General features: G+C 39.6%; 1 protein-coding gene across 1 annotated transcript in view; it reads right to left on the bottom strand.

Moving 5' to 3' along the window:
* EML4 (echinoderm microtubule associated protein like 4) overlaps window positions 1-20,773 on the bottom strand; it is a 241,702-nt gene that overhangs the window by 13,490 nt on the left and 207,439 nt on the right. The window contains exons 20-21 of the mRNA XM_006839462.1: window positions 7,458-7,546; window positions 6,058-6,155 (exon numbers count right to left, since the gene is read on the bottom strand). Of these exons, the coding sequence (XP_006839525.1) occupies window positions 6,058-6,155; window positions 7,458-7,546 (187 nt within the window). The remainder of the gene's footprint in view (window positions 1-6,057; window positions 6,156-7,457; window positions 7,547-20,773) is intronic.

Here is a 20,773-nt window from a genome sequence, read left to right as displayed (position 1 = left end):
ACAGCTCAGATGATTCCGGATCAAAGTCAGCACTGCATTTAAGGCATACGTGACACTGTGGGTTAATGCGCTGGACCGGCTACATTGCAAGGTCGGTGGTTCAAATTCACCAGTCACTCCTGGGAAACCCTATAACGGGTGGCTATGGGTCGGAACCAACTTGATGACACTTAGCAACAATAACAACAACAATCTTTTACTCATTTCTGTAATATCAAAGTAGAGGTAACTGAAAAGTACCGTTTTAAGACAAGGAGTTTCTAAGTAAGCAAGATCCTTTCTAGTACATTTTCAAAATATTCCTAGTACAAGAAAAGCTGAAGTAAAGAAACACACTGTGTTGAAAGTAACAAAACTAAAACCTCCCACCCTCTGCACTAGAGTAGTTTTCACATGCTTTTAACTATAAAACCTTGCTGTCCTATTAAATCTTGAGAAGTCCAAATGTAAAGCAAATAAAATTAGATCCACACCAGTCCAGTACACCTACCAATTCTAGCGCTTTGCAAGAGAAAAGTTAAAAAGATGTGCTGACTCCAAAATCTTTCTACAGCGGCAGTTATAAAACCAGGCTGCTTACGCAGTATAGACACACGAGACCATCGAGACTCATACTACTCTTCCCACCATCTGCTAAACAAGAAGATGGAAATTCTCAGAGCAGGCAACAACAAAAAAGGTAGATAAGTTCTGAAAGGTATGTGAGAATTGAGAAGAACACAATGCCACAGATGAGGTTAGGCAGGCTTGGAGTATGTGCTGCCAGAGCAGCGGAGAGCCCAACGACAGCAGGAAGACAGTGCGCTCCCAGAAGCAAACACAGGAAGTGAGAAGGCAAAAGAGGAAATACAGGCTGCCATAGATAGTACATAAGCTGGCTCCATTCTACCTCTCCTATCCCCTTACATCCCTCAGCCAGTCTGGAGTGGTCAGCCTCTCAATTACCAAATCATTTCCTGGTGGATAGTTTCTTCAAGGAGATGGTCAAGGACCAGAGAGGTGCAGTAAAGAAATTTGTGTGAGAAGGTAGCCTTTGCCATACACCCGCAGCAAGCATAAAAGCAACTTCAGCAGAAAACATGCTCATTCGCTCTTCACATAGTTCTTTAAGGGAGGTACGTGTGAATAGTACTGCTAATGCTATCAAAGGTAATGATTTATATCAGAACTGACTTAACAACAATCTCCATAACAATCCTATAAAGTAGGATCTTTTATTATCCCTCATTTTACGATAATACAATTAAGAAATCACGTTAATTAACTTGCTTGAAGTCACAAACTAGTAAGCAGCAAAGCCAGCATTAATCCATTTTGTCGGTCCTACACCACAGCAGACAGCAGATAAAAGCAGTTAAAATAAGACTGTAAGACCAGATGGTGGAAGCAGGCGGCAAGAAGACAACTGGAAGCAAATCACCAAGCACACTAGTTGAACCTTTCTTTATAGCCTCAAACAGCTCTCAAACTTGAACCATTTTTAGGGGTATTTCCAAATAATACTTTCAAACACTAAAGACAGAAGCTGCCTAATTGGATATAAGGCCAGGTCTTATGAAATTGATAGATTTACTCTTTCGCAACACTCCCAAGGTCATCCTGATGACTCCACATCACACACTACTCTGTTTCCTTTCCTTTTTCTTTAACTTTTCATTGTGAGTTGAGTGAAGGTTTACAGAGCAGATCCATCACTTTTACATTGAACAGATCATTGCATGTTTGCAGTCCCTTCTACGTAAGCACTTAACAGCATTTACCTCTATTCACTTTATTGATCTCATTCCTCCCTGTGTCTCCTGCTACATTCAGCTTTCATCTGCCAACCTCCCTCTTGTATATTATCTGCTCTGCTCCTGCTCTCTAGCCCATGAATAATTTTCTCTCCCCCAACACCCTGATAACCACCATAGATTATTTCTTTTGTTTGTTTGAACAACTGTGCAATTCACGGTTTCAAACTATCTGTTTCCTTTCTTGAGCAGCTAGATTACAGTAACAGCACAGCACTGTAGTATGCACACTGAGATCTCTGAGGCATTACTGACTGTACATGGTACAGAAAGCTTGCTCTGCCCAGTCAGATCTGGGTCATGTCCTGGATCTACCCAGGAAGTCACGGTGTGGCCAAGGAGAAAGTGTGACTTCTCTTCATCTGCAGAACAAAGGCTGTGCAGATGAAGAGAATTATGTGAGTGAGTCCTGGTGTGGCATTGTACGATAAGTACTGAACCACAAGGTTCGTGGTTCAAACCCACTAGTCACTCCTTGGAAACCCTATACAGGGTTATTATGAGTTAGAACCAACTCAGTGGCATGTAACAGTTTATACCACCTGAAAAATCTTTATGGTTCTGTAAGATTATATCATATTGAAGATACTTGGCTCATTAAGACAAGAATTGTAGACGAAGAGGATAGCAGTCCAGGGCTGATCCTACAATGCCACATGAAGAGTCCTTGAAAAGACTGAGATTAAGTATAAAAATGTGGTGCCTTCTATAATAAACTTGAGTAATCTGTAAATTCCTCAGCAGGATATTACCTTTGATCATGCTGCATAACAAGGCAATGTGTGCTATTCCGTATCACAATTTGGTATGGAAACAAATTAGAAATGGACTTAAATTAATCACTGGATTATGATTAATAATGGTGGTCAAGGTATACAAAAGTATTTTGGGTAAATTTTACAATGTAGAGGTTGCATGTAGATCAGTTTATACATGGGCTAGATTCAGTATATGGTGATATAAGCATAATATGCAAAAGAGAACACATATAAATCTCTTTCTTGAATAGTTGGTATGTGAATTTATTTGATATGACTCTTCTATCCAATGTCTTAATTCCCACTAAGTGATTGGGTTGTTGTTGTTATAAGTGCCATTGAGTTGGTTCTGACTCATAGGAACCCTGTATAGGCTTTCCGAGGAGCAGCTCATGAGTTTGAACCACTGACTTGAAGTTCAAACTGACTTTCCCTAACTTGCCAGTGCTTATCCCTAACTTGCCACACCAGGATTCCAAGTGATTGGGTTGTTGTTGTTAAGTGCCGTCAGTCAGTTGCAACCCTATATAGGGTTTCCAAGGAGCAGCTGGTGAGCTTGGACTGCCAACCTTGCAGTTCAAACAGCTTTGTAGTCTGGCGCATTAACCCACAGCGCCGCACTAGGACTCCAGTGATTGAGTGGGACCATGCAAATAAGGTATACAGAACTCTAAGACTGGGGATTGGTTAGTTTTGTCATCCAGATAGAATTAAAGGGAATCATCTCAGAAGCAGGAATGGAAAATACCAGGACCATCAAGAAGGATGAGCATGAGTGGAGTGTGAGATCCCTACCTAGAAAAGCTGTAACAGCAGAGGCGATGGCAGAATGGAGAGACAGAGCAGCTGTGGGCTCTAGGCCCATGGACTGGGGCTAAGGAGCCACACGTAAGAGTGAGGTGTGTCGGCAGTCAGGAGGGAAGGGGCATTGAGTCTTCAGTTGTTTTTTGATCCTGAATTATATTCTGTTCAGTTCACTAATAAACCTCATAATCCTGAGTATTATTATGAGTTCTGTGTGGCCATTGCAATGGATTATCGAACCCAGAGGTAAAGCAGAGAGTGCTGTGGGAGGGGTGGCTGGTGTCGGAAAAGAGTGAAGGGTGTAGGGCGGAAGCATGTCTGACCTCTGCTTCATAAGAATCAGCTTTGGGCTGATTTTGAGTTTGATTTTCTTTCCTCTTTGTGAAGTCAGGGAAAGTCAGACATGGTCTCCACAAGGTTTTTCCAATAGTAAATGGTCAGGTTTTTGCTTATACATAGTAAGCAAATACATTTCAGACTCACATGAAAATTTATCATTGGATGTTGTTACATGTCATCAAATTGGTTCTGACTCATAGCAACCCTGTATAGATAGATGTATATGCTTCTAAAACTAATTTTTTAATCATTCTCCTAAAACTAATTATTTTTGTGATGAAAACAATGTTAAAGAATCTGTGTCACTAATTCATCAAATGATTTGGTATTCCTAAATTCATTTCCTAACAAACATATCAAGCTACTTTATTATTTTTTTTTATTAGAATAATAGTGAATATTTATTTGTTGTTGTTAGGTGTCAAGTTGGTACTGACTCATAGCAACCTTTTGCACTACCTGATCCTGGGCCAACCTCACTACTGTTGCCACGCTTGAGTCCATCGATGCTGCCACTTGGCCAATCCATCTCGTTGGGGGTATTCTCTTTTTCTTTGACCCTCCACCTTACTGAACATGATATGCTTCTCCAGCGACTTGTCCCTCCTGACAGTATTTATTGAGTACTAATTATGTGCCAAATACTAAAAGAAGAAGAGCCCTCCAATGAGATGGACTGGCCCAGTGGCAGCAGCAATTATGAGGAGGGTGCAGGAGCAGGTGGTGTTTTGTTCTGTTGTCCGTAGGGTTACTATGGGTCAGAAACAACAACATTCTAAGAAGTGGAGTCCTGGTGGGGTGCCATAGGATAAGCACTGGACTGTTAACTGCAAGGTCAGTGATTCAAACCCACCAGCCACTCCTCAGCACTTTAACAGCATTCTAAGAACTTGACTTGTGGTGGTGGTGATATGTCATGGAGGTGATTCTGAGTCCTAGAGACCCTGTACAGGGTTTCCCAAACTGGAAATCTTTACAGGGTCAGAAAGCCTCATCTATCTCCCATGTAGCACATGGTGAACTCGAACTGCTGACTTTGTGGTTAAGAGTCCAATGCGTCACCACTATGCTACCAGGGCTTCCCAAAGAACTTTACATATAGGAATTAATTTCAACCCTGTGAAGCAGAGACTTCTCTTATTTTATAGATGAGAAAGTAGAAGCTTTAAAGAACTTGTGTAACGTAACACTAGCCTGTAAGTGGTGAAGTCGGCATTTACTCACATCCAGGCAGTCAATACAGCTGGCCCTTGGATGACTAAGCAATGCTGCTTAACTTTCCCATTCTGTCCTCATTTTGAGTATTTATTTCTTGAGGACAAGGAACAAATTTCACATATGATTCCAGTACCTAGAACATTTCTCTAGTGTCTAGCAGAGTACTGTTCATACAGTGATTATTTAGTGCGTCTGCAGAACTGGACCTAATCTGCACCCTAATGATAATTTTATCAAGTGAAAAAGACACAGGCTCTCCTGTTAACGCTCTTAAATGCAGACAAATGTCTACATAAACTATTTTATTTTAGTGGTAGAGAGATGATATTGAATATTGCTGGGGGTGGACAGGGTCATGACACTTTGAAATAAAAAATGTGAGACACATTTTAATATTTTACTCAATTAAAAAAAAAAGGTAGCCTAAAAGTTTCCTGTAAGTCTAGCTTCAATGCATAAAAACCACCTTGAACCTAGTCAGAGAATGATAAATATTAAACTCTCATCAGAAGGAGACTTCTTTCTAAAAAGTACACAGGGAGCTGGAACATTCTGCTGTCAGGTACTTTAGTTAACTTAAATATCTAGGTTTTCAAAGATAAAGATTAAAGTTTAAAGAAATGGGTATGTAAATGTAGATATCTGTAATGGGTTTGACAGTGTTTCCCCCTTTTCCAAATTTGTATCTACCTGGAGCCTGAGAATGTGACCTTTATTTGGAAAACAGGGTCTTTTTAGACATAAGCAGTTAAATTAAGATGAGACCTTAATTGGATTAGGGTGGGCCCTTGATCCAATGTGACTGGTGGCCTGAGAAGAAGAGAGACACACAGGAAAAAATTCTATGTGACTATGGAGACAGAGACCGGAGTGATACATATACAAACTAAGGAATGTTGAGGTTGCTGGCAATAATCAGAAGTTAAGATAGAAGAAGAGAGGAAGTGTTCTTAACTAGAGCCTTCAGAGATGGCATGGTCATGCTAAAACCTTGGTTTTTAGACTTCAAGCTTTCAGAACTATGAGGGGATAAATTTGTAGTTTTAAGCCACCAAGTTTGTAGTAACTTGTTAGAGCAACCATAGGAAACTAAAACAACACTTAATTCCCCTTTAAATATAAAACTTTAACACTTCACTACTTACAGTGCACTTTCCATATCTGCTATATTTTCTTCCATTTTCTGTGACTATATAGAGGTAAATAAAGTTGTCATGAGATCCTACAGCCAGGAAGGTACCATCTAGAATGAAACAGGAAAATCTGTTGAATAGAAAGATACATCGATAGATCTATGTCCTATCATTTCAGTAGACCTACACCAAAAGCTATTTTACAAGTGTTGTTAAATCTTATCAATTTTGACTGTTATTTCCCATTTGGAGGATGAATTATTTTCCATCTCTCATCACTAGGCAGACTTTTGAAAACAAGTGGTCATCCAGTCCCCTAGACAGTGTTCTTTTAGAGAAGCTCACAGGCCTTGGGCCCTACCCTCAGTCCTTGTTGATAGCTAAAAACTGGCCCTTGGATTCAGAAGCAAGTGAACAGAGACATTAATCAGCTTTTATGGGCACAAGCACAAAAATATCCCTCTAGCAAGCTGAGTATATACGGCCTTTCCAAATACAAGGGTAGCTGGTAGCTGGTCAGGGATAGTGGCCTCTTCTTTTACGGTGTCCACCACTGTACTACCACAGTGCTAGCACATAACAGGTAGTCAGTTAAGGGCCACTTCATCTTTGGATTTCAATTGCTATATGTGTAGCACTGGTTATTTGCTACTACAGTACTAAAGCATCAAACCAAAACAAACAACAAACAAAACAGAGTAACTTTCTGCTTAAAGATAACTCCTGCCAGGTGTATAGTTTGAAGTGAATACTTTTCCATTCTTGGAGCCTCTGCGGACTCAAAACTATTAGAACACACCCTCAAATATGATACTCTGGCTAACTCTAGGGAAAATTGTGTGACTAAAAGCCTTATTAATAAGGGGAAAAGGTAAACAGAATATCTAGCATTATCAGTCATTACTATGTAAACAGTAACAATAAAAATTGATTCTGAAGACAAAGACCTATACAATTTTACATAAAGATTTAAAACTTGTACATTTTTGAATATTAATAATTTTTATATTCTTTTAAGCACACCAGCTATGATGAGTCAGAACTGACTTGACGGCACCTACAACAACAATAAATACACTTAGAAAAGGTTGCTAAGTAGACTTACCATCAGCCTAAGGCCTAACTCACAATCCTAAGCATGTACAGGTCACAAGAAGTACTTGATTGCTTGCAGTTGCAACAGCAGTTGTAAAAGTCTGTTCTAAATTTAAGTTTGCCTGATGAGTTAGAATGTTGTTTAACTGTAGCAGTTTTTTGCAGTTTTCTGCAGCAAATTTTAATCTCATGTTGGGGAACACATATTTGATATTTAACGACTCTAGAGATGGGGGGGGGGAGTAACTTATCAAAGTAGAAACATGCAATTGCAGTAAAGTGCTGGGAAAGCCAGGACGGGTGGGAAACTTGCCTACCTACTGAGTAGCGCATCACAGAGAGCTGTTCATTTCCATCTGTGTGGATAGAGACTAGATCTCTGGTTTCTGCATCCAGAACAAACCACCTGTTAAGAAGTAAAAATCAGAATTTTTTTCAGATATAAGCATTTCGGGCTGTGAACCTTAAGGTCAGCGGTTCGAAACTACCAGCCGCTCCGCGGGAGAAAGATGAGGCTTTCTACTCCCGTCAAGATTTACACCCTCGGAAACCCTGTACAGGGTCGCTATGGGTCGGACCCGACTCAATGGCACTTAACAACAACAACAACATAAGCATTTAGAGAGAGAGAAAGAAAAGGCTTTCTCCATTAAAAATAAATGATGGAAGAAGCTGGTGGTATAATGGTTAAACTCTCAGCTGCTCATCAAAAGATCAGCAGTTCAAACCCACCAGCCACTACTACATGGGAGAATGATGTGACAATGTGGTTCCATAAAGATTTACAGTCTTGAAGTCCCCAAGGGGTGGCTGTCCTGTCTTTCCCTATAGGGTCAGACTTGATTTAACAGGTTTGAGTCAGACATTTCTTCTCTTCTGACTTACCAACCGCTCCTCAGAAACCCCATACAGGGTTGTTATAAGTCAGAACCGACTCGACATCACTTAACAACAACAATGAAGGATGAGTTCTTTCATTGCTGTTAGCTACATTATAAACACTAACATATGATCTAGCATGCTCTCATGTCTAGGGTTGGTTGAATGCTAGCAGTGTCTCTTTGTTAGGTAACAACTAAATAGAATATTGGAAGATGACAGGATCAGTGTTTTTGAAGAATAAACTAGAGTTTGAGAAATGGAAATAAGCCAACTGGAACAGGGTAATTAAGTGTCAACCTCAGTGATGGGAACTAAATATATTAAAAGAATGCATAAAATGAAAATAAATGATAGCAGACATAGAAAAAGAAACTTTAGGAAGAAGAATATGGTTGAATGGAACACTGTGGGCAAGAAGTACAGACCGTTTAGGCAGGGGGAGTGGCAGCTATACCACTACCGCTGGGAGGAGAATGGACAGTGTGAAGCTGAGTAGAAGAGCAGTGGCCCATTCACTTGATATTATTTCACACATACCAGCAGGGGGCACTCTGCCTCCAAAATACTTCCAATACAATTAATGTTGAAATTCTTAGAAAAGGGATAGCTTTTCATTCACACTGAGAGAGAGAGAGAGAGAGAGAGTGCATGTGCGAGAGACAATCACAAATCAAATGTCTATGAGAGGTAAAAAATGACTTAAATCTAACGTCAATATAAGTGACTAGATATTTTTCTAAGAGTATTTGAAGGAAGGGGTGGGTATGTCAAAAGACCATGACGAGATAATACAGTGTATATAAAAGCAAAGTCTAGGAACTAGGGATGAACTTCCGGATGGATGCGTAGGAAGAAAGCAGGTTGTGGAGAACATGCAGAGTTGGCTCGCTGGAGGTATCCTGGCTCAGAAGCAAATCTCCTACTCTTGCTCCTGTATAGGATTTCCCAGACTGTAAATCTTTATGGACGCAGGCAGCCTCATCTTTCTCCCTACGAGTGGCTGGTAGTTGTCTAAGCTGCTAACCTTGCAGTTAATAGCCCAATGCTTAACCCATGGAGCAATCAGGACTCATTTCTTGACTCAGAGTAGGCAATAAATACTTGTAGAATGAGTAAATGAACACATAAATATAAAATAAGTCTTGACTGTAACAGTCAAGTTTTAGCAAGAGTTATTAAGCAGTAGTAAAACATGCAGAAATGTTTGCAGTGCAAAAAATGAGACAAGATTAGAAAAATAAAGTCATTATCATAATCTCAAGAGTATCAAGTTTCATTTTTAATTATTCAGATGGAAAATATGCCACCAGTAAAACCAGTAAGAGGAATCATGTTTTTTAAGTGCCGTTGAGTCGATTCCGACTCATAAAAAACTTGTATAGGGATTCCGAGGAGTGGCTGGTGAGCTTGAACAGCCCGTCCCTGCGGTTCAAACTGACCTTGAGGTCCAGCGCATTAACCTTCAGCGCCACACCAGGACTCCTTTTATTTTAAAAGGGATATTACAATATAACTAATATCCTAACATAAGTAATAAGAAAGGCCATTTCCCCTCTAGATTAAGACTATATTTAGGAAGAAAATTTAAGAGAGAGAAAATGAAAGACTAAAGATCCCAACTCTACCTATCAGGGAAACCTACCTCTAAGAATGTTCATGAATGAATTTTAATGACTTGTGAGGTGAAACTTCTGGACACATAACCTAATTCATAAATTCTCTCATCTACCCAGGTAAGAGAAATAGCTTCTGTAAGAGAATACTTAAGCATGAAGACCAATCAGCAAAAAATCGGTACCCTGAAGCCATATACTACTAATTTACAGATCTTTTCCATTTCTTACCCGTGAAGTGTGTAAGAAACACACTTGATTTCAATTACACAAATGTAATGATGGCAAATTAACCATCATTTTGCCTAAGGGAGCAAAATGGTATTCCAACTCAAAGTGAGCAGACCTAAAGAACAATGAGACATGCATGGCAACACTCAGGAGGCATCGTTTCACTTTTAATGAGTTTACAGAAACTTGACTCTACACCACCATTTTTATTTTGGAGAAGTCAGAACTGGTAAGGTTTCAAAGATTGCTTTCAAGTCAGTTTAATCGTCCTAGGAAAACTGCCTACACTTTTATCTTTAGAGAAACTCCCTTTAGAAAGAAGCCAGAATGTCTGTTGGTATAAGATGTGAAGAAATCTAAATCTCTTAGTCATTTACTGATGAGTGATAATAGTTATCAAAAGAGAAAAAAATACTTCCTGTGTTTCTATTTCCTTAATTATATATCCAATATGAATTCTACAGTTGGCAAGTAGTTTGTAATAATAATCCAATCACTTTATTAGAAACATACATCTTCCATATGGACCCTAAGTATGGTGGCTCTGTAGGATAAGTACGGGTCTGCAAACCACAAAGTTGGTGTTCTGAACCTACCAGCTGCTTCATGGGAGAAAGACAAGGCTTTGTACTCCTGCAAAGATATACAGCCTTGGAAACCTTATCCAGGGTTGTTACGAGTCGGAACTGACTCGATGGTACTTAACAATTATTACTGGAGTCCGTATGTAATTGTTGTGAAGTCCCCACCCTTTTTATTGCATGGACTATGTTCTGCCTTCAGAAAACAATTTTGGGTTTAGGACCTTTATCCTTATCAATGATATGGAGCAGACAATAATCCTCTACCACAGGGGATTTTTATTCTAGCCTAGAGTACACACAACTGAGAGGCTATCCAGACTGGAATAATGGTGCCCTGAGCACTTCTGACCTCAACTGTAACCTGTTAACTTCCTTAGCAAACCCCAGAACTGTGGATTTGGCTTCTGAGTTCTTTGTGGCCACTGAAGTGAATGCCTGAACCCAGCTTAGTAAGAAGAGCACTATACGAGGAATGGTTTGGTGTCAGAGTTTTTGCAGCTTGGCAGACCTCTCTGCCCAGTCAATGTTATAAAGCTTTCAAGCTTCTGATAAATGCCTACAGTTCACACCACTCCACCATATGCCTCAGCTGAAGGTACTAGCTCTGTGCCTGGTCCCCAAATTAAATGCTTGGAGGTATCCCCACTCTGCAAGCATGCCTCCTGCCCAGAGTCACTCAGTTCTACCTGCTCCATAGGCTAGGAAGCCCACTATTCTGTCCTACTCTGGGGTTTTGGTTCTGCTACTGCTGCTCCTCCTCTGCCACTCCTTCAGTGTCACAGTATATGTTGTTGTTGTTATGTGCCGTCGAGTCGGTTCCAACCCATAGCGACCCTGAACAGGGTTTCCGAGGCAGTCAATCTTTATGGGAGCAAAAAGCCTCATCTTTCTCCCACAGAGCAGCTGGTAGTTACGAATGGCCGACCTTGAGTTTAGCAGCCTGATTTGTAAACACTACGCTACCACAGCTCCTATAAGGGAGGATATAAGTCTGGAGCAGAGGGCGGAATTCGGCAGATAGTGGAAACAAAGGTGAATTATTAGGCTGGGACAACAGAACCAAGCATCTGCTTTCGAGTAGCTTGCAAGCATTGTTAGCTGTCGTGGAGTCTATCCTGACTCATGAAGGTGCCATGTGAACATAGCAGAACTGTTTCCTTGTGGAAGCAGATCCCCAGGCCTCACTTTCAAGGTGTCTTTGGGGTGGGTTTGAAGTGACAACTTTTAAGTTAGTAGTTTAATACTTAACCACTGTGCCATTCAGGCTCCTAATACTAACTACTACTATGCAATGCTTTATCAATTTTTTTATGTCGTATCTTTTTACTTATTAGCAGAGGGACCCTGTGTCTCGTGTCTTTTGACCACGTGTTGCATCTACTTTGCAAGTTGTAGGTGCTCAACAAGCAGTTGCAAAATCAGTGACTCAGAATGAGGGTTTTAACAGGGGAGAATTCAGCTCAACTCAGGCTGAAGGAGTTTAAAGACACTGCACTCTTGAAAATGAACTCATATTGAGTTAGTACTAAAAGTTTCCCTTTCTGGTTAGAAGTCTTTGACTTCTCCCCTTTGAACAGAGGTAGCACTTGTTGGGTTCAGAATTTTCAGTCACAGTTGTTGTTGTTAAGTACCGTGGAGTCGATTCTCATTCATAGTGACCCTGTATAAGGTTTCTGAGGATCAGCTAGTGGGCTTGAACCACCAACCTTGTACTTAGTTGTTGTTGTTGTTGTTAAGTACCCTGGAGTTGGTTCCAAGTCATAGCAACCCTATACATGATTTCCGAGGTTGTAAATCTTTACGGGAGCAGAACGCCTCATCTTTCTCCCATGGAACTGCTGGTAATTTCGAACTGTTGACCTTGAGGTTTGCAGCCCAATTCATAACCACTACGCTACCAAAGCAAATCACAGTACCGAGCAAGTAATTTATTTTTGTTGTATTTCACTTCACATTCTATTTATGGCAGGTCATGGCAGTTTCTTATGATAGTGAAAGAAAACTTCTTAAAAGCCATTTATCTAAATTAAGAAAATGGACTTAAAAAAAAAAAAAAAAGTATTTATATATATGGAGTCCTGGTGTTGTGCTGTTGGATAAAGCACTGGACTGCAAGATCGGTTTGAACCACAAGGTTGGCAGTTCAAGCTCACCAGCCGCTCCTTGGAAACTCTATACAGGGTCGCTATGAGTTGGAATCGACTCAATGGCACTTAACAATGACGATACACACACACACACACACACACACACATATATACATATAGACAATGAATACTGTGAAGATGGACTGGAAAAGCATGGATGGCAAGGTTACAGTCACCACCAGAACCAGAGGGATCAGCTAAGTCAGTTAAAGTCTCAGGGGTCTAGGATTCTGTGGTAACAAGTCAAAACCTATATGAAATGTTTGAGTATTCCACTCACTAGGTTTGTTTTCCCAGCTTGTTTCCTTGTCAAAGCGGCTGCTTTCATTAATCACTGTAGATCAAAAACTTTGGTGTCTTCTTTGAAGTTATCTCCCTCAGTCTGTTTACTCCCCTTTCCGTTCCTATGTATTATGTATTTTGTTCTTGTTAAGTGTCCTTGAGTTGGTTCAGACTCACAGTGACCCTGTATAGGGTTTCTAAGGAGCAGCTCATGGATTTGAACTTCCAACTTGTGGTTCGCAGTCCAGTGCTTATCCTACAGTGCTACTCCAGGACTCCATGTTATGTATGTTGCTGTTATGTGTCATCGAGTCAGTTCTCACTCATAGCGACCCTGTATAGGGTTTCAAGGAGTGGTTCAAATAACCGTGCGGTCCAGTGCATTATCCCACATCACCACACCAGGACTCCATGTTACGGTCCACTGATTCTCCCACAGCACCACACCAGGACTCCATGTTATGAATCATTAAGTTCTATAAACTATCAATTCTTTGGATTTCTTTCTTTAAAACATTTTTCAACTTACAAAGATGTTGCTGTTGTTGTTATGTGCTGTGGAGTCGGTTCCAACTCATAGCAACCCTGCACAGGGTTTCCAAGGCTGTAAATCTTTATGAGAGAGAAAAGCCTCATCTTTCTTCCGTGGAGCAGCTGGTAGTTTCGAACTGCTGACCTTGAGATTTGCAGCCTGATTCGTAACCACTATTCTACCAGAGTTCCAAATGAAACAGACAAAGATGAAAATCCTGGAGCCCTGAACTTCAGAGGAAAGATTAGAGAAGTGGACAGAGTGCTTGCTGGGAGGAGAAGCTGAGCAGAGATGACAGAAGAGCGGAGCTGACTTGTAAATAGCCGGCCAGATGTACTGTGACCATCTTGAACTTTTGTGAGCATATTTGACATCAGAAGGTAGCCTGGCAGAGCAGATTAACACAGGCAAGGGGAAAGGTGTGATTCCTTCATTTTCCCCACACTCCCCTGGTGACCAGAGGTGTGGCTAACTCCAACCCTCATCCACCCCTAGCACAGACCCTGCTCTCTAGAGGTTCAGAGTCACATGGCTGGCAGCCATGCCAGTGTGAGGGGGCTGGCTGTACCATTTTGGTGCCTGGGTTCAGGAGGACTTGGCTACAGACCAACAGAACCCTCAGAGTCACCAGGCCAGCATTTAACCAGTCACCCTGCCCCAGCTGCCCTGTGGTCCTAACAGACATTGAAACCACCTCCATCAAGGACTTCCACCAACTATTTCTGATTGAATGCCGTGAACATAGATAACATCAAGGCCAACAGGAACTCAAGATCATCTTGGGTCAGGAATTCTGCTGTCACATTCCTCCCACACCTATCTCCACTTTTTATTTTTCAGTCTCTTCTTCTATTTCTCATCCCCCACCCACCCACCCCCATCTTTCTTTATGACTCTCTAGTCTCTCTTTTCATCTTCCTTCTCTCTGGTTTTTCTAAGTGTTTTAAATTTTTTCCTTTTATTTTTCTCTTAGGCTCTGGTAGCGTAGTGGTTACAAACCTTAAGGTCGGCAGGTTCGAAACTACCGGCCACTCTGTGGGAGAAAGATGAGGCTTTCTACTCCCGTAAAGATTTACACCCTCGGAAACCCTGTACAGGGTCGCTATGGGTCAGAAGCGACTCGACGGCACTTAATTTAACTTAAAGCTCCATTTAACTGTCGCTCTTTCCCCTTTTTATTCTTAAATGTTTTTAAAAAACTTTGTTCCTTTCATTTAATCTCTTGTTTTTCTCTTCTATAGTCCCATTTTCCTGTCCCTCTTTTGACTTTATGTTGTTAAGTGTGGTAGAGTGGCTTCCAACCCGTAGCGACCCTGCACAGGGTTTCTGAGGAGTGCTGGTGAGCTTGAACCGCCGATCTAGCGGTTCAAACCAACTTTACAGTTCAGCACATTAAACCATAGCGCCACACCAGGATAGTTACGATATGTTCTTTTTTTCTAGTTGCAGCCTTTTTAAAATTTCTTTTTCCCTCTTTTTATTGGTTCCTTGCATGCTTATTCTGTTTTGTTTTCTTGTGTGTGTGTGTGTGTGTCTTTCCCACCCAACAGAAGATCCAGCAACTGTGCCCATACAGCCCTGGCACAACCGTACTCTCAGCAGCTGCACTCTCTAGGCAAGAGCTAATAGCAGCTCCTACACCATCGGATCAACAATAGTCACAGCCAAGCCAATCTTAAACTCAAGTGCATAAACAGCGAACGAGGATGGTATGCACCTTTTCATTCTCTAACTACACCCACAGGACACAGTTGGTGAAAGCCACAGAACACATCAACATGCAATCATGAATTAAATACAACAACCCAATAATGCCCCAAACACAACAGACAATTATACAAAGAAAACAAGAGAGAACTGCACGCACAAATGATCAAGATGCAGAGCCAGAAAATGTTTCTGAGGAAGAAAAGGTAATGGAACTAACTTCTTCTTCTTCTTCTTTTTTTTTTGAGAAAGAACTCAAAAGAAAGATATTTAAGTAATTTTGAAGAATTACAAGCCAAGGATAACATAGAAAACAAAACAAAACCCAAAAGAATTAATGAAAACACCAGAAAGACAGATATAACAAATGAAAATTTCTGCTACCAGAAATCCATAAGATTAATGCTAAAATTTCAGAAATACACAATACATTGAAAAATGGACAAATGAGTAGACTGAAAGCAATAGAAGCCCGAATTAGGGAGCTTGAAGACAATCTCTCAGTATTTGTATGCTAGATGAACAATCAGAAAAAAGAATGAAAAAATCTGAAGAAAGTCTAAGAATTATGTGGGACACCAAGAAGAGAAACAATTTACGGGTGACTGGAATTCCAAAATGCACACAACTTCCCTAACATCATAAAAGATAAGAAAATAAGCATACAAGAAGTTGTACAAACTACAAACAGGAAAGATTCCAAAAGAAAATCACCAAGACATATAATCAAACTTTCCAAAACCAAAGACAAGGCAAGAATCTTGACAGCAGCTTGGGAAAATGAAAAAGTTACCTACAAAGGAGAATCAGTAAGACTATGCTTTGATTTCTCAGCAGAAACCATGCAGGCAAGAAGACAATGCAAGGAAAAATGAAAAAATTTGCCAACCAAGAATCCTATACTCAGCAAAGCTGTCCCTTAAATATGATGGCAAAATTAGGACATTCCCAATTTGGAGTCCTGGTGTGGTGCTATAGGATAAAAGCATGGACCACAAGGTCAGTTTGAACTGCAAGGTTGGTGGTTTAAATTCACCAGCCGCTCCTTGAAAACCATATACAGGATCGCTATGAACTGGAACAGACTCTAAGGCACTAAACAACAATAACAACGAATCTTATCCCCTAGAAAATTTTGGCTTTGGGATCAGGGATGGTTTCCCTTCAGGCTGCTGAACCTGATCAATATAAAGCCTTGGTCTAGTGTGGCACCGGAAAATAAGCACTCAACCTCTAGGTGTCTCTGAATTCTAAGGTCGGCAATTCAAACTCAAGAGCTGCTTATGGGAAACCCTGTACAGGGTCACTATGAGTTGGAAAAGACTTGGTGGCACTTAACAACAACAATAAATCAACTTTAGACAAAAATGTTAAAGGGTGTTTTTGGACTAAGAACAAACAACAGCAGACAATAATCTGAGATTACCATACATGACAATCCAGATATAGAAATATTTCAAGTAAAACAAACCTACAAGACTGAAAACAGGGAACCAGAGACATCAATTTATAATGAAGTCAACCACAAAGCAAAAAGAGGAAATAGTGTAGATATAGAACTTCCAAATGTCAAGGAAGTCAAGTAGATTAAGATAAAACAGACTATTTTAAATAGGGAAAAATGTTAATAAATTACCAGATAACCTTAAAGCAAAGTAATATACTCGTACATTAAAATAAAAAAAAGAAGAAATCAGAGAAATTCACCACACAAGAAGACACACACAACAAAACGACAGCAATTAATTCATATCTATCAATAATTAATAGAATGTAAATTGGTTAAATGTGTAAGTCAAAGGCAGACAGAACAGAATGGATAAGAAAACAAAATCCTTCAACTTGCTGTCTACAAGAGACACATAAAAAAGATGGAGACAACTTAAATGAAGACAGAAGAAGGGTTAAACAAACTTTGGTATGTACACACAATGGGATATTATGCAATGTTGAATCATAATGATGAATGTGCAAAACACCTCACAACATGGATGAACCTGGAGGACATTATGCTGAGTGAAATTAGTTAATCATTGAAGGTCAAATATTGTATGAGATCAATGTTGTAAAAAGTTAGAAAACAGTCTTTGATGTTATAAACAATCTATGATGGTTACAGTACAGAGGGAATAGGGAAAATTATTCACGGGCTAGAGGGAAGGTAATACGCCACAAGAGGGAGGTTGGCAGAGGAAAAATGAAGGTAGCGGGAGATACAGGGAGGAAGACAGGTAAATATGTTTAACTGTTGGTACATGGAAGGGACTGCAAGCATTGTAATGAAGCACAATCACTGTAATGATTTGTTGAATGTAACACTTATGATCAGCTCTGTAAACCTTCACTCAATTAAAAGTTTATTAAAAAAACAAAAACTTTTCAGCTTTAACTTTTGCTTTATATTCTCCCTGTTATCACTTCAAGCCTACTGATCTCTCTAATTCTGTGTGTCTCACACCTCCATTTTCAAGCTTATAAAATTACTGTGGTCAAAACTCCCTCCCCTTGAGTGGCTAAGGACGCTAGATTCATCAACTAAGAAGAGAAGGACTAAGAACTGGTGGCCAGGAGCAGACTTGCAGAATGTGCCCTTTGGAGATGTAAATTATTACATATGCCTGAGTGGGTTTTTTTTTGTTTGTGCGTTTTTTAAAAAGCTAAAGTGGATAGAGAGAAATACTTTTAACTGATGGTATATGGAGGGTATTATAATCATTGTAATGAAACAAGTTTTATGAATTGTTGAATGTAAAACTGATGATGTGCCCTATAAACTTTCACTCAATCCATAATAAAAACCTAAAAAAAAACAAAACAAAAACTCCCTCCCCTTAAACACTATATTGGTTTGGAAAGAGAACTGGGTACAGACAAGATCAGAATACATTCTGGGTAAACTGCCTGGAGAACTTTGAGCTGATCTAGACCTGGCATTCCATAGGATGGTACAAAAATCTTGTGGTTTTCGGAGGTCCTGTGGTGGTATCAGCATTTAAGTATTTTTTGAGAACTTGGTTTCAGAAAATAGGCAGGGAAAAAGTAGCTAATTGGGGGTGTCTCAAAAAAATCAAGCAGAATATATTCTTTTCAGTAATTCACAAACTGCAAATGTTCAGATTCGTAATGATAAAGGTTCACATGTATTGTGAATTTAATGAAGAACTTTTCATCTCATCAAGAAATTGAAATTTTAAAAAATTAGAAAATTATGCATGGTCTGCCTACATTTATTTATTAATTTATTAATCAAATAGTTTATGGTTACTGGCTCAAGAAATCTAAGATTCTGTAATCAATGATTAATAATATCACTAATCCTAGTGTGACACTGTAGGATTAGCACTGGACTGTGAACCACACGGTTGTGCTCATGAGGAACCTGGACCTGGACCAAGAGGCAGCTGTTCAAACAGAACATAGGAACACTGAATGGTTTAAAATGAAGAAAGGTGTGCAAGAAGGTTGTATTCTTTCACCATACTTATTCAATCTGTATGCCAAGCAAATAATATGAGAAGCTGGGTTATATGAAGAAAAACGTGGCATCAGGACTGCAGAAAGACTCATTTAACAACCTGCGATATGCAGCTGATAGAACCTTGCTTGCTGAAAGTGAAGAGGACTTAAAATATTTACTGATGAAGATCAAAGACCACAGCCTTTGGTATGGATTGCATCTCAATGTAAAGAAAACACAAAAATCCTCATTACTGGACCAATAAACAACATTCTTATCAATGGAGAAAAGAATGAAGTTGTCAAGGACTTCATTCTTCTTGGATCTACTATCAACATTCATGGAAGTAGTAGTCAAGAAATCAAACAATGTATATTGCATTGGGCAAATCTGCTGCACAAGACCTTTTTAAAGTGTTGAAGAACAAAGATGTCAGCTTGAAGACTAAGGTGTGCCTGACCCAAGCCATGGTATTTTCAATAACCTCATACGCAGGCAAAAGTTGAACAGTGAATAAGGAAGATCATAGAAGAATTGATGCTTCTGAGTTATGATGTTGGAGGAGAATATTGAATGTACCATGCATGGGCTGCCAAAAGAACAGAGAGATCCGTGTTGGAAGAAGTGCAGTAGAGTGTTCCCTGGAGGCCAGGATAGCCAAACCTCATCTCTCATACTTTGGACATGTCAGGAGGGACCAGTCTCCAGAGAAGGATATCATGTTTGGTAAGGTGGAAGGTCAGAGAAAAAGAGGAAGACCCTCTAACGAAATGGGTCAACACAGCCGCAATGGGCTCAAGCGTGGCAACAATTGTGAGGTTGGCCCAGGATTGGTCAGTGTTTCGTTCTGTTGGGCATAGGGTTGTTATGAGTCACTACCAACTTGATGGCACCTAACAATAAGAACAACGCACTATCAATGTCCATGGAAGCAGCAGTCAAGAAATTGCATGACATATTGCATTGGGCAAATATACTAAGAAAGACCTTATTAAAGTAGTAAGAAGCAAAGATGTCACTTCGAAGACTAAGGTACATCTGGCCTAAGGCATGGTATTTTCAATGGCTTCATATGTATATGAAACTGGGCAGTGAATAAGGAAGAGCAGAAAATAATGAATACATTTCAATTATGGCATTGGCAAAGAGTACTAAAAATATTATGGACTGCCAGAAAAATAAATCTGTGTTGAAAGAAGTAAATCCAGAATGCTCCTTAGAAGCAATGATGGCAAGACTTGGTCTCGTGTACTTTGGACATGTAATTAAGAGAGACTATTCCCTGAAAAAGGACATCATGCTTGGAAAAGTGAGTCTAAGTGAAAAGGAGGAAGACCCTCAACATGGACCGAGTGACACAGTGGAAGCAACACTGGTCTCAAACATAAATCTGAGGACACAAAGGACCTGGATTGTTTAGTTCTGTTATACACAGATATGCTATGAGTTGGAACTGATTTGATGGCACCTATCAACAACAACATCATTATACTTAATACTGTTTTCCTCTAAGCTTGGGAAAAGTTGAAGATGTCCACTGTCAACACTTCTACTCAATTATTTACTGAAGGTTCTAACCAGGTTATTAGGTAAGAACCAAAGACTCCAGATTGGAAAGGAAGAGTGAAATCATCTCTATTTTCAGATTACACAATCTTTCTTGTATGTAGTTCTAAGAAATACAATAAAAAGTATTAGAATTAATGAGTTCAACAAACCTACAGGATATAAGATCAATGAACATGACAAAAATAAAATTAAGGAAAAAATTCTATCTACAACAGTAGCAAAAAAGAGTAAAATAGATAAAATTTTAATTTAAAAAGTGTAAGATCTGTACACTGAAAACTACAAACACTGTTGAAATAAACTGAGTATCTAAATAAAGGGGGTAAAAAACTCCATATTCATGGATTCAATATTGTTAAAATAGCAACAATGCTCAAATTGATCAACAGTTACAATACAATTCCTATCAAAATCACAACTGTTCATTGTAGAAATTAATTAATTGGTTGATCCTAAAATTCATGTGGAAACTCAAGGGACCAGGATAGTAAAAACAATATTGAAGAACAACAAAGCTGTTCTTCCTGATTTCAAAATTTACTGCAATAATACAGCAATCAAGCCTGGAACTAGACATATGAGTCAATGTAATATAAATGAGGTCAAATGTAAATCCATACATATATGGT

The sequence above is a fragment of the Chrysochloris asiatica genome, unplaced genomic scaffold, assembly GCF_000296735.1.
Source record: "Chrysochloris asiatica unplaced genomic scaffold, ChrAsi1.0 scaffold00024, whole genome shotgun sequence".
NCBI classification, from domain to species: domain Eukaryota; kingdom Metazoa; phylum Chordata; class Mammalia; order Afrosoricida; family Chrysochloridae; genus Chrysochloris; species Chrysochloris asiatica.
The sequence above is the reverse complement of the archived record's forward strand: the minus strand, read 5'-3'. Positions and strand labels throughout refer to the sequence as shown.